At 40.0% G+C, this 12,361-nt stretch overlaps 1 protein-coding gene across 1 annotated transcript in view; it reads right to left on the bottom strand.

Annotated features, from left to right (window-relative positions):
* Positions 1-12,361, bottom strand: part of GRID2 (glutamate ionotropic receptor delta type subunit 2) — a 716,389-nt gene that overhangs the window by 97,249 nt on the left and 606,779 nt on the right. The window contains exon 13 of the mRNA XM_064510476.1: positions 3,634-3,829. Within this exon, the coding sequence (XP_064366546.1) occupies positions 3,634-3,829 (196 nt within the window). The remainder of the gene's footprint in view (positions 1-3,633; positions 3,830-12,361) is intronic.

Genomic DNA, 12,361 nt, shown 5'->3' with positions numbered 1-12,361 from the left:
ACAATGGAAGTGCTTCATTATATTTTAAATGGGAATAGTTCCAAGGATAGGAAAGCCTGTGGTGCTTGTAAAGGATTAAGTAGGGTAATGTGCTTTTTAAGAAGACATAAAGAGGTATGTAATGTGATATGTTTAAGCCTAAATGATTTTTCTTGGAGTCCTCAATGAATGTTTAAGCAAGCATGACTTAGGCCTCCATAAATCCTCTCCGAATAAATAACTACCATGAAAATAGAGATTCTTTTTACTGAATGAGATGCATATTTCATAACCTATGCAAAGAAAGGAAAATCAATTTGAGATACATGGAACACTAAGGAATAATAAAGGAAAAAAAAAAAAGATAAAAGTGAATATTCTCCAGAATAATCCAGGCATATATACATAGGCATACAGATACCTCCCCATCCATTTTGATTCGACAAAGCAGTAGGACAAACAACTGAATGCTTCCATTCCTTCAGTTCATATTTTAAACTCCTTTTGTTGTCTTTTGAGAAAGGAGACAATAAGCAGTAGAAAATATCTAAAGCGCCTGTGCTTTTCAGGCTGTTTCCTATTTGAGGTATCTAAAACTCCACTGTCTCCTCAGGGTAAATCTACCCAGCTGCTCTCTAACCAGACCTGATGCGGTAAATTGCATTCACATGGATGGAAGAGGAGTGCGCACATACGCACACACACAGTGATACACATGTACCTGATTTATGAGGAGCAGAACAGGACCAACAAAATGTCAAAACCCAGAAATTTAAAAAGGCATGATCTTCCCATCTTATTTCTCTCGCCTGCCCTGCCCTCCTGCCAGGAAAAGCAGGGCAAAGCGGTAGATTTCCTGATGCAAAGGGGACTGCAGAATCGCTGTCATTTGGCTGTATTGTATTTTCACTCACACAGGTGTGATTCCCCATGAAGTCACTGACAGAGCAAATGCACAGTCCTACAGAGCAAACGGTAAATCAGCAGTTGATCTGACTCCCTTCCCCCTGTTTATATATACATTCATATTAAATTGCTACTCTCCTCAAAATGAGAAAACGCCAGCTCTGCTGCAACTTGCAGAATAAAAGCAAGACAAAACTAAAGGATTTTAAGAGATGACAAAAATGTTCTGCTAATCCTCTGCCGCAGCCCTGAAGCCTGCCTGTCGAACCAATGTCACTGCGATGGCTGCTTGCAAATCCAGTGTACCTTGCAGAGGGTGCGGCGGGGGACTGCAGTTAAAAGCAAGCCCGTCTTCCACGTCCGTAACGTCCTCCCACATGCAGCCCTCCCGTGGTCCTCCTAGCAGAGGCTCCTCATGGTCATTAGGCAGCCTAGTGGAAATCCCTCTTCCCATACCCATTTTGATGCACTTGTTAAATTTCAGCCCTCATTCTGCATCCCAAGAACACTGTGCTTCGGTAAATGCCTAGGAGCCTGGGTAAGCTGCTGTTAAGTCATGCTTTAGCACTGACTGATGGTAGCAACAAAACGAAGCACAAAGTGAGACCCATTAGTTTGCTTTGTCCAGGGTTATAATCCGATTATGTTAATGGCTCTGATGTGGCCAGTTAAATTCATTCAAGACCCTGAAGAACATTACAAAGTATATAAATAGACCAAAGAGATCCATGAATTCTTTCCTCTGAAATACCTAAATGTTTCAATTTTTTCAAAACATTTTAGAGATTATAATCTCTGCCTCTTATCAGTTATCTTTTAAAATTTTAATTTTCCCACCTGAGAGCAGCTTTTAACATCACATTCATCACTTGGCTGAGGGAGAAGAATCTCAGACAGCTCCTGAAAGGCAGAGCTTCTGGTTTCTTATTAAGAGATCCTTCTTCCTTGGCAGGCCAAATAGAGTTTCCTAAAAGCTTCCAAGCGAGCAGCAACTGGCAAGCAGCTTTTTTCCTCCTCTCTGTGTTATTTTTCTCCTGTAATGCAAAAGAAGGCTAGAAACTGCACACACACAAGCGGATGTGTATGCTGACTGGAATCAGGCCTATCCCTTTGGTACTACAAAATCGGAAGCTAGCGTACTTGCTCACATACTGACATGTGGTTCCTGAAAAGTAAAGGTATGGGAAATTAAAGAACCCAAACAGTGCTGGTTTTATAGGTTTTAAGACAGCAACTGCCCTGTTTCCGGGAATTAGAAACCAAAGGCAGTAATCTGGAATTACCCACCGTCACGATACACTGGTTGCTTTTTTCAGCTGAAGGCCATTAGTCAACACACAGCTGTGTTTGATGTGCTCTGGTTTTTGATTCTCTTGAAACCCTTAATATAACTTTGGATGGCAAGCCAAAAAAGGACTTTCTTTTTTCTTTTTCTTTTTTTAAAGGAGAAACCCAGCTTTATCAGCCTCTTACAAACTGAACTAAAATACATTTTCTCAAAGAAGCAATTTCCTCTAACCAATAAATCTTCAGACTATGACTTTCAGCCTATGATTTTTTCTAAAGGGGTTTCAAAAGTGCAGTTCCCCAGGGCCTCCCATGCCTCCTTTCACACTGTTTAGTCTTTTAGAGGGGAAAATATGAACTCAGTTATACAGAGGGAGGATTAGCGATTTTTAATACTCCAAACAATCTTTGCTATTCTGTACTACTTTTATTATCAAGAGATCACCAGTGGCTTCATTATTTTTTTTAGTAGACTCCTGCTCTTATATGTTTGTATCAAGTGTCAGAACACCAGAAATTACAGGTTCCCCTGGCAAGTGGATTTCAGCGGAGACAACAGGCAGAGGTGTAGTTCGTCCAGCTTTTTAGAAGTCTAGAAGTGATTGTAAAATCATGCTTTAGACAAACAAATATAAAACATGGATATTTGCTCTAATTAATCTTCACATTTTAAAGTCTAAAACCAAGTCTATAAAATACAATCTTTTTGGAGATTTGAATTTAAGACTCAGTGTGAAGACAGTGTGACAGAGATAAAGTTTGTACTTAGTCACTCTTTCATCAATATTCAGTCTCATTCTGAACCCTTTCGTGGACTGCTGTTCCTACAAAAGCTGTAGCTGTCAATCAAAAGCATGGGAGGGAAACACTGCATTCACAAGCGTATCTGCAGAAATTGACTACTGCTCTTAATTTATTTCCCCTGTGTTAAACTCACTGGCTGTGAGACTTTTCTTTTTTTCTTTTTTTTTTTTTTTAAAACAAGGCCATCTTTTTTCTGCCCGCTTTTCTCAAAACAAATATGATTCAGAGCTACAACCGAAAGCCAAGGTTTTCAGTGTCAGAATTCTACAAAAATAAATTAATCAGTGTCTTATATTCAAACTACTTTAGGCTTTGTATGGTGCATTGGTCTTCTGGTGTTAGGGTCCACTGATCCTATTCCCATTTTACATCCTGACAAATGGTCTTTCATCTCTCAAACCTATAAATCCTTTTCAGAGCAAATACTCCAGGTACTTACATTTCAAAATGTGGTTGAAAACAAGCTACCTAGCTGAGAAGTCCCAATCTTCTGCGCTGATGCAACAGACTGCTTGTTAGCCTTGCAGAAATTGATACTAAGCAAGAGTATTATCCAGGTGCAAATGCATCCCTACTAGTTAAAAGCAACCACTAAGCAAATCTGGCATTGCAATAGAGCATCTCCAATGGGAAGGAAAAAGTAAGCCATAGCAGTACCTTTTGGATGCCTGCGGTCGATTCCAAAACGTTGTTCTCGGAGCCATTACTTCTGTTAATCATCCGCCACATTTGGGAATACATGCTGTCCCTCTCGAAAGGATTCATGCCTTTCACTCGGACGTGCTCGTAGACTGCAGAGTCCAAGACAGTCCCATAAGGAATATCCGTCTGCCTTGAGAGATCCTGGAGAGACCTTAATTGTTGGTGAAGAAAAGAGACACAGGAGACTTGAAGCCACAGTTTCAAGAGGAAGGAGCTGTAGGCAAGCAAAGGGCAACACATAGGAAGACAGCTGTCGAGTCATTTTCTTTTGTTGTTTGTTTTTTCTTTCTTAAAAGACAAACTCAGGCTGGAAAATTGTTTTTATGGCTTAAGACACAAAGAGGAATATGAAGTGAAAGGGAGGGGTAGAAAAAAGGAAAATGGATGAGGAGAGAGCAACAGAAGGAGCAACACTGTCAAACACCAAGAGCTCTTTTGAGCGGGGGCAAAGGGGAGAGGGGGGTGTTTCAGTCCCTCCAACCACATGCAGTGAATTAAACAGAAGTTTGATAAAAAACCTGCAATGATACTGAGAGACCGCACACCCTGCTACTGGGGAGCAGACTCTGGGCAGGAGCATTCAAAATGCACTGAAAGCACCCCAAAGCACTGGGGGTGAGTATTACTCTATTGCTACCAGCTTACGTGGTGAAAAGCAGCTCTTTGCTGGTATCACGGTAATGAACTGTGCACCCATCACGCCGCAGGTGGCATTCAGCAAGAGGAAGACTTGCGTTATGTTTTCATGAATTGTCATTTCCATTATAGTTCATATTAATTTGTCCACTAAATTTGCTCTACTTTACATACTATCTAGTCTTACTCACTCTCTATAAAAAAGAATGAATTAACTAATTTAGAATTTTCCAAAGCATCCCAAATATGGCTTTATCAATCCTTCTTTGGTCTCAAAAAAAAGTATATTAGAATCCCTTAAAATGTCCAGACCTTTTGGACTTTATTTTCATATCCTACAGTATTGCTCTCCCATATCTTTATTTCTTCAGGGGCATTCACTGCAGTTTCAAAATAACTAGTCCAATATCTCTAGTGCCTAAAACCCATTACAACTTTCCTGGCACAAATTCGTTTTGTATGAACTACACAAATCTAATGGATGACACCTAAGGACAAATCAAGTGGCTGAGTACTGTCTTAAAGTAGGCAATACCAAATTGTAAAAGCCCACTGCAGCCACAGAAAATGCAGACACAAGTGTATGAAACTCATCACATTCCACATTGCATTTCTGAAACATGTAAATAGAGAAGCTAGCGCAAATGGCCCCAGAGGGGGGAAAAATACAGTTCTTAGATGTTGCAGGGATGACACTTAAGAAAGCAGTAACCAAATCTCAACGGATGTGTGTGCTACTGAACACAACGGGAAGCAGGGAAAGAAGGAAGAAATCAATACAGTTCGGTGGCAAGAGTTAGAGGTTAGTTGAGTCAAAAAGAAATCCTTTGAAATTCAGACGTATGGGCTTACAAAAACCTTAAACAAGAGCTAAATTCTAAGTAGATAATATATAGCAAATATCAAGGAGGGATAAAATTAATTTTGAAGAGCAAATACCTAATGGTATTAAAAAAAAAATCTTCTCTTTCTCCAACAAGATGGTATTCTTCTTCAAGAATATAAGCAGCAGGGAACCTGCAAAGAATCCGTGCATTTACAGGATCATCAAAGGTGAGCTAGTACATGAAGCTTTCAATGAAACTGAATCTATTGCTCTAGTACCTGAGGACTCACTGAGACTTACCCTTTTCTAGGAAGAAAAATGTGAGACTCTACAAGATTAAGGTACCAGGAGAATAAATACTGTAGCCGATTTGTAATTTAAAAATAAAAAAAAGTTATCAAGTCCAGATAGAAACACATATGAATTCTGAAAGATTAATTTGAAATGGCTGAGCTGTTAGCAAAAATGTGAAATCTCATTACAGCCACTGCATGAAAGATGAGCAGTAAATATTTCTAAAATGCACTAGCGTCGATCATGGGAATTACAGAAGAAAACAGTTGAGTAAGATGTTATATTCAGGTCTGATGAACTGAAACAAGGATTGATACAATTTTAAAGATCAATCCTGAAGATTAGGCATGGCCACAAGATAGATTTCTTCAGGAAAAGCAATTCAATCATCTATTACACTTTGAAATTACCAGCAAAATTGTGCCTTTCGAAAGGTCTTCATCAAACAATATACAGGAGGTGGAAGCAGGGGCAGGCTACAAAGGGAGAATTTAGAAACCTTACTGTGGAAAGTCAGCATAGCATCAGCAAAGCCAAAGCTCAGCTAGAGTGGATGCTCTCGAAGGATGTCTAGGGTTACAAGAAGAGCTTCTGCAGAATTAAAAGCCTGAACAAGGAAAACGCAGACCTATTGGGTGAAGTGGTGACAGCAGATGCAGCCGAGGCACTTGACACCTTCCTTGCCTCTGTCTTCCCCAACAAGGACTCCCAGGCCTCTGTGATTAGAGGCAAGGTTCAAGGAAGTGATGAGTGACAAGCAGTGGGTGAAGGTTGAGGCAGGGATTGCTTGAGACCACTCGACCCACAGAAGTCCATGGGACTCGATGGGCTGCATCCAAGTGTGCTGAGAGCTGGACAACATCCTTGCAAGGCTGCTCGCTATCATCTCTGAAAGGTGATTGAGGTTGGAGGAGATCCCTGACTACTGGAGAATAGCAAATGTCATGGTTATCTTTGAAAAGACCAAAAGGCTGATCCAGGGAACTACAGGCCGACCAGCCTTGTTTCTGTTGCTGGAAAAAATCATGGAGCAAGTCCTGTTGGAACATGTTTCTGGGCACATGAAGGAGGTGGTGGTGAGTGGAAACAGTCGGCCTATATTTACCAAGGGCAACTCATGCCTGACCAACCTGATGGCCTTCTACAATAAAATGACTGGGTTTGCGGACAAGGACAGAGTGATGGATGTCATCTACCTTGACTTTCCCAAGGCTTTTGACACTCTCTCCCACAATATTCTTGTATCCAAGTTAGGACATTATGGTCTGGATGAGTGAACAACTAGATGGATAAAAACTGGGTTGGAATTCAATAAAGACAAAAGCAAAGCCTTGCACCTGGAAAGGAATAACCCCCTGCAACAAATACAGGCTGGGGACTGAGGAGCCCCTCTGCAGAGAGGGACATGGTGTCTTGGTAGACAGCAATGTGTCCTGGTAAGATTTTTCTCTCTGTCTCACTTTCAGGCAGAGTGTTGTACAGAAGTAGGTGTATTACTGTCACTTTAATGGTCTATATATCTGTCGAAAGCATCACTGAGGAAAGGCACTAGATAAACACAAGACACTATATTCACCCATTCTGTGTCACTGCTGCTGCCGCCAATAAACTTCTGTATCTCCTGGCAGTCCTCAGAAGAGCAACAAACACTGTCACAGGCGGTATATCGTAACGTCCTGCAACTGTTGTGTTGTTTGTCATACATGCTGCTAGAAGAGTATAGGAAAAGTAATTACTGAGTCCCCAATTTCAAATGACAACACCTAGCAAAATTGCAATCAGTAGTTTACAAGACTCTGCGTAGCCATATAATTTCTAATATTACAAGCAAGAAAGCAATTTCTGAATTGCTAACTGGTATATAAATGATACATGCAACTGCTGCCATGAAACAGTACAGTTAGAAACAGCACGAAAGAAAAACAGTTCCTTGGTACATCTTGCAGCTATAAAAGCAACCTTGCTGTTTTCGGAAAGGCAAACCGAAGCAAGACGCGAGCTGCTGATACAGAAGCGTGCTACAAACAGGTATGAACGAGCTCAGGTTTTACCATTGCGAGAAGCAAGCAAAAGTGCCATCACACACCAAGAGATCACCGGTGGGGAAATAACAAGGAGGAGAATTACGCTGATGTCTTCAAGAAGGCACACGGTAGCAGCCGAGTCTGGCATTAACTACAGCCTGCAGCTATTTATAGTTTGGTGCCCTGTCCTAAACCACAGGATGACTCCCAGTTGCCTACCTCTGCTCTGCATCTTTACGCAGTTGCTGCACTGTGCAGAGAAAATGATGGTGAGCAGGGCAAAAGAGAGGGTAATGTCTGTGGATGTGCTAAACACTTTCATCCACAGGAAACCCCAAGTTTGGTTCACCTGACCCTACTCGAAGGAGCAAGAAAGAAGTTTTCCAGACTCTCAATGTATACATGTGTGTGCGCTGTTGCCTATGACTTCAAGATTCAAAAACGGAAAGAGCTATCACATCATTGACTTTATCCCCCCACAAAAAACATGCCACATGAGATCATAATACATATGATCTGCTTCTGAAACTGGTTTTATAACCTGCATCTCTACAGATGCTCACAACCTAGCAGCCAAGATACAGGAAAACAAAGGAAAAACGACAAACCTTGACAGAACTAATAAAATTATTAAACCACTGAGGTTGCTTTCCAGAAGAAAGGATTTTTACAACTACTTTGCCTCCAGCCTGGTCTCCAAGTTACCCATTTTTTTGTTCTCTGTACCTTTATTCCTGGATTAAACAACTCATTCTCTGTTCAAACAAATACATTTAGTGGAGACATAAATCACCAGCCTCACTATATCACCCAGGCTCACCACACAGCTGCCAGGCTAGATCTCAAGATAAGGAAAAGTATTTTGTCAAGTTGCTGAATTCATACAGGGTATACTTGCATACGCAAATTCGGATACCATTACCCACAAATAGGAATTTAATTTGGGGGTAGTTTTACTCATCTCAGTAGAAATATCTACAAAGCAAAGCAAACATCTAGCATGAATAAGGGTATTATAGTCTCATATTTTGAGAGATTTCTCTATTTGAATGTTCTAATTTTGAAGCAATAAGGTAATAATTCTGGAAGAATTTAAAATGGAGAAAATAACGAACAGATAGAGTTGAAAATTTTGTCATAAAATGAAATGTGCTTAACTGAGCTTCTACACAGAGAAATTCTACATAGAGGGAATGGTAATAAAAGGGACCATGCAGTGCAATCAACAAGTTACAGTTCAGTTTATTTTTGGTTATCACTCATAAAGCATTGTGGGGAAAAAATGTTGTGTGTGGTCTTTATAATAAATTTTTTCTCATTGCAATTATTAGGATAATACCAGTATTATCCTATGTAAGACTAGCTACATTGTAGGGCTACTCTGAGGAAGAATCAAGTAATTTGAGGATGAATTATTACAATTACATGTATTTTTCAGCATTTGTTCAACCTGTTTACTGCTCTGCACCTTAATTGGGTAGCAGTTGTGTGGTTGCTTCCATTTTCTGGCTTGGTACAAACTGAAGAAGCAAGCAGAAGGGTTCATTTGTAATTAAAAAAAAATTGTCTCTGCTTTAAAGCTTGAAGAAAAAAATCTTTCTCTTCACGTTAGGTTTTGCAAATGTTTCTTTCCCCAAAGTATAACTTCTCCTATCAATTCAAATCCCAAACTTAGAATTAGTAATATGTCGTTTATATATGCCAACCAAAAGTGTTTAAAAGATACACAGAAAATGTATAAAAACAAAAGGCCAGTTCCATAAAGGAATAACTAAATTCCTATTTAGGTGATTAACTCTCACTGATGTCAGAGGCTTAGGCATCAAAATACCTCTGTGGATATAGATTGATTTTGGCTACCAGTGTTATTAGACTTGTCTGCTGCATAAAAGCATCTGCAAGAAAGTAGCCACTAAATATTAGGAGAAAACAACTGATCTGATTGCTTACACTGAAGTCTTTATTTATGACTAATTCAGATAAAGCTTTCCTACGCATTTTTCTTTTTCATAGGACATTAAGGATTAATTCAGAGGCAGGCTTAGGAAACAGGGCACAGTAAGCCAAGAGATTTGACTGCTGGCAGTGACAGCTGTGTCGGAAACTAATAATATTCCCTGCTAGCTACTTTAAAGACCTGAATGAGCCACGTAACAGGAAAGGTTAAAGAATATTCTGTTTTTCAGAGAAAGGAAATACCTCCTCCGATTACTGCAAAAGAATTCATGTGCAACCTGCCTCGCAGAAAATGTGTAAGCAGTCATATTGAGCTGTGTAAAGCCCTGGGGACATCTCAGCTTAACGTGAATCATGGTTTAGGAAAAAAAGTTGCAAGAACAGTGACTAGCCAAAACAAGCATGACAAAAGGCAGGCTTTACCACTGCGCTTTTATTATTTGGAAGTGGAGGTCTCACCTGTTGAATAGGAGGCACTACTTACATCTTGGAGAACAAGTGAGAACTTACTATTTCACAGAGGGTATGCGAGACGCAGACTCTCCCCCATAACACTTGCAATCTAAAACCTTAATCAAGTATCTACATTTTTAGAAGTTTATCTGGATTAGACTTAAACTTGAAGCCACCAAAGATTTGCCACTCATATGACAAATCCTTTGACTCTCCTTTTTTCACCCCCCTGCAACTTCCCTGCAGAATTTCAATGCCTGTGAGAAAGCAGTGACACCCTCACTTCATCCACAACACCAGCACAGTTAAGTCTGAGTAAAATCAGTCTTTCTGCCAATGGGCTCTAATTCTGTCCTGAAGGAATCATAAAACACAGTAATAGCACTAGTGGCTCAGCGATGAAATTCACAGCATCAGCATCTACAAGAAATAGCCTGAGACCCTTAGTTTATTTGGCATTTACCAAGAAAAGACACTCTTGACTACCATTCATCCACATTGCGCCTGAGACAGTGATCTAAAGATTTAAGCAACACATTACGTATGCTTTGCTGTCTGCTATTCTTAGTCTGCCACACTGTTTTGGCATTGGAAATGCTGACTGTCTTGATCTAAATGTCATCTGCATCTGGGTCAAGTGTGAATAAAAGATGCATCTAGGAACTAGTGTATGACTTGCACATCTCCAGCTTCTGATGCCGCCGGTTGGCAGGAGCTGAAAAGCCGAGCTGCCAGAGGTAGTGAGAGTAGCCGTTTGTTCGGGAAAGGAGACCCACACTCACTCTTATTCTTCTCATTCCTCTGGTTCATTTAAAAACTGTGACATGTTTGATCCAAATTAATCAGTGAAGCAAAGAACAAATGCCATCAACCTCCACAGAGGGTAATACAACAAAGATCTACTTTGAGACCCTCTAGGGAAAGGGAACACTTCACTAGTCCTTTCTAGTGCATTTTCTAACAAAACTCTGTGTGCTCTCCTTCTCCAACCATTCTTTTTTAAACCATGGGGCCCTGACTAAGACGACAGCCCCGACCATTATACCACTAGCGAAAGCAAACCTGCAAGAGCTCTGAATTCAAACTGGCTACGCGGCCAAAAGCTGAAATGCAGCAGCTACCGAAATGTTTCATAGACACGAAATATGCCACGGGCTGCTTGAATCCTCCTATCTTTTGTAAAAGATATCACAAGGACAGTACCTTCAACAACATACTCTATCTGGCGCTAGCTAGAAAGTTGAAATGAAATCCTATTAACCATTTTTTACGTCTCTGCAAACCCACTGACTTCTCTTTCATTTATCTGACTTCCCCGAAGCTGGCTGGATATCACAACAAGCAGAAGCTGGTTTATTCACTTTAAATAATTAAACCCATTTCCATTCTGGCGTTCAAAGTTCCCCAAGGTACAATTTGATCTGTTAAAAAAAAAGAGCATCAGCTTTTTTCTTTATTGCTTATTCATGTTTCCCACTTTGCAGTAATTCAGCGTGGTAAACAAACAGCCTCTCTGTTATGTGCTGGTTTGAGTTCCAATTCTGGCAGTTTTGTAAACTAAAGTTTTACACTCCCACCATAGTTAGGGTAACTTCATTCCCTAATGGATACTTAGCACATCTAATTACTCTATTTTTGAGCTACAAACTCTGCTGAAAAATGTCTCTGTTCTTTCATTTCAGGAGCTTTCCAGCTGCAACATTTTCTACTGAATAAAACATTTTCTGTGAATTTGCCCATAAATAATACAGCACAAAGACCAATGTAGTCCTAACTGTACATAATAACCTCAGAATCCCACCGAGGGTTTCCTGGTCAAATCACAATAAACCACAAGGAAAAACTGGAGATGTGCTAAATTACAGCCTGGGTATTTTTTATTCTTTCTTTATACATGATGAGAAAACTCAGACCCTTTGCACAGTAATTTGAACATTTTTTCTGGACTACTTCAAGACCAGAAAGGACATAATTTCACTGCAGGATGCAGAGGCACATTGCGTATTTGTAAGGACAAGCTGAATGACTGAATATACGGGCACAAGTTCATCATTATTTATTTTGCATGTACAAATGTTCATGTTGTTTCCTCACACTCCTTAGTCAAACACATAAGGCTTATTAAACTTTTAAAAAATAAATAAAAACCTCAAGATCGATGCTGACAAACACTGACACAGAATTTCATTTTACTCCCTATAAATTGTAAAGTGATTATAAATGGGACAGCCAAGTCAAACAGTTCAGTTGTGTCCAAATACCCCTGCAGCACTCCATGATCTCAGTCTGTTATTCAGATCTCAAAAGAAAATGGTAACTCAATTAAACTGGTAATACAGCTGTGACAGGGAAAAGATTTTTTTCAGTGATTTTAAGCGGTTTTACATGTCTGAGTATCAGAGCATGCAGCCCTCAAGTAGATGACAGTACTGAGCCCAGAAAGGAGAGATAACAACCATAGACACTTCATTTTCAATTGGGACCAAATACGGGC

Source organism: Dromaius novaehollandiae, chromosome 4, assembly GCF_036370855.1.
Source record: "Dromaius novaehollandiae isolate bDroNov1 chromosome 4, bDroNov1.hap1, whole genome shotgun sequence".
In the NCBI taxonomy this organism is placed as follows: domain Eukaryota; kingdom Metazoa; phylum Chordata; class Aves; order Casuariiformes; family Dromaiidae; genus Dromaius; species Dromaius novaehollandiae.
Note: the sequence above shows the minus strand (reverse complement) of the source record. Positions and strands in the feature narration are given on the sequence as shown.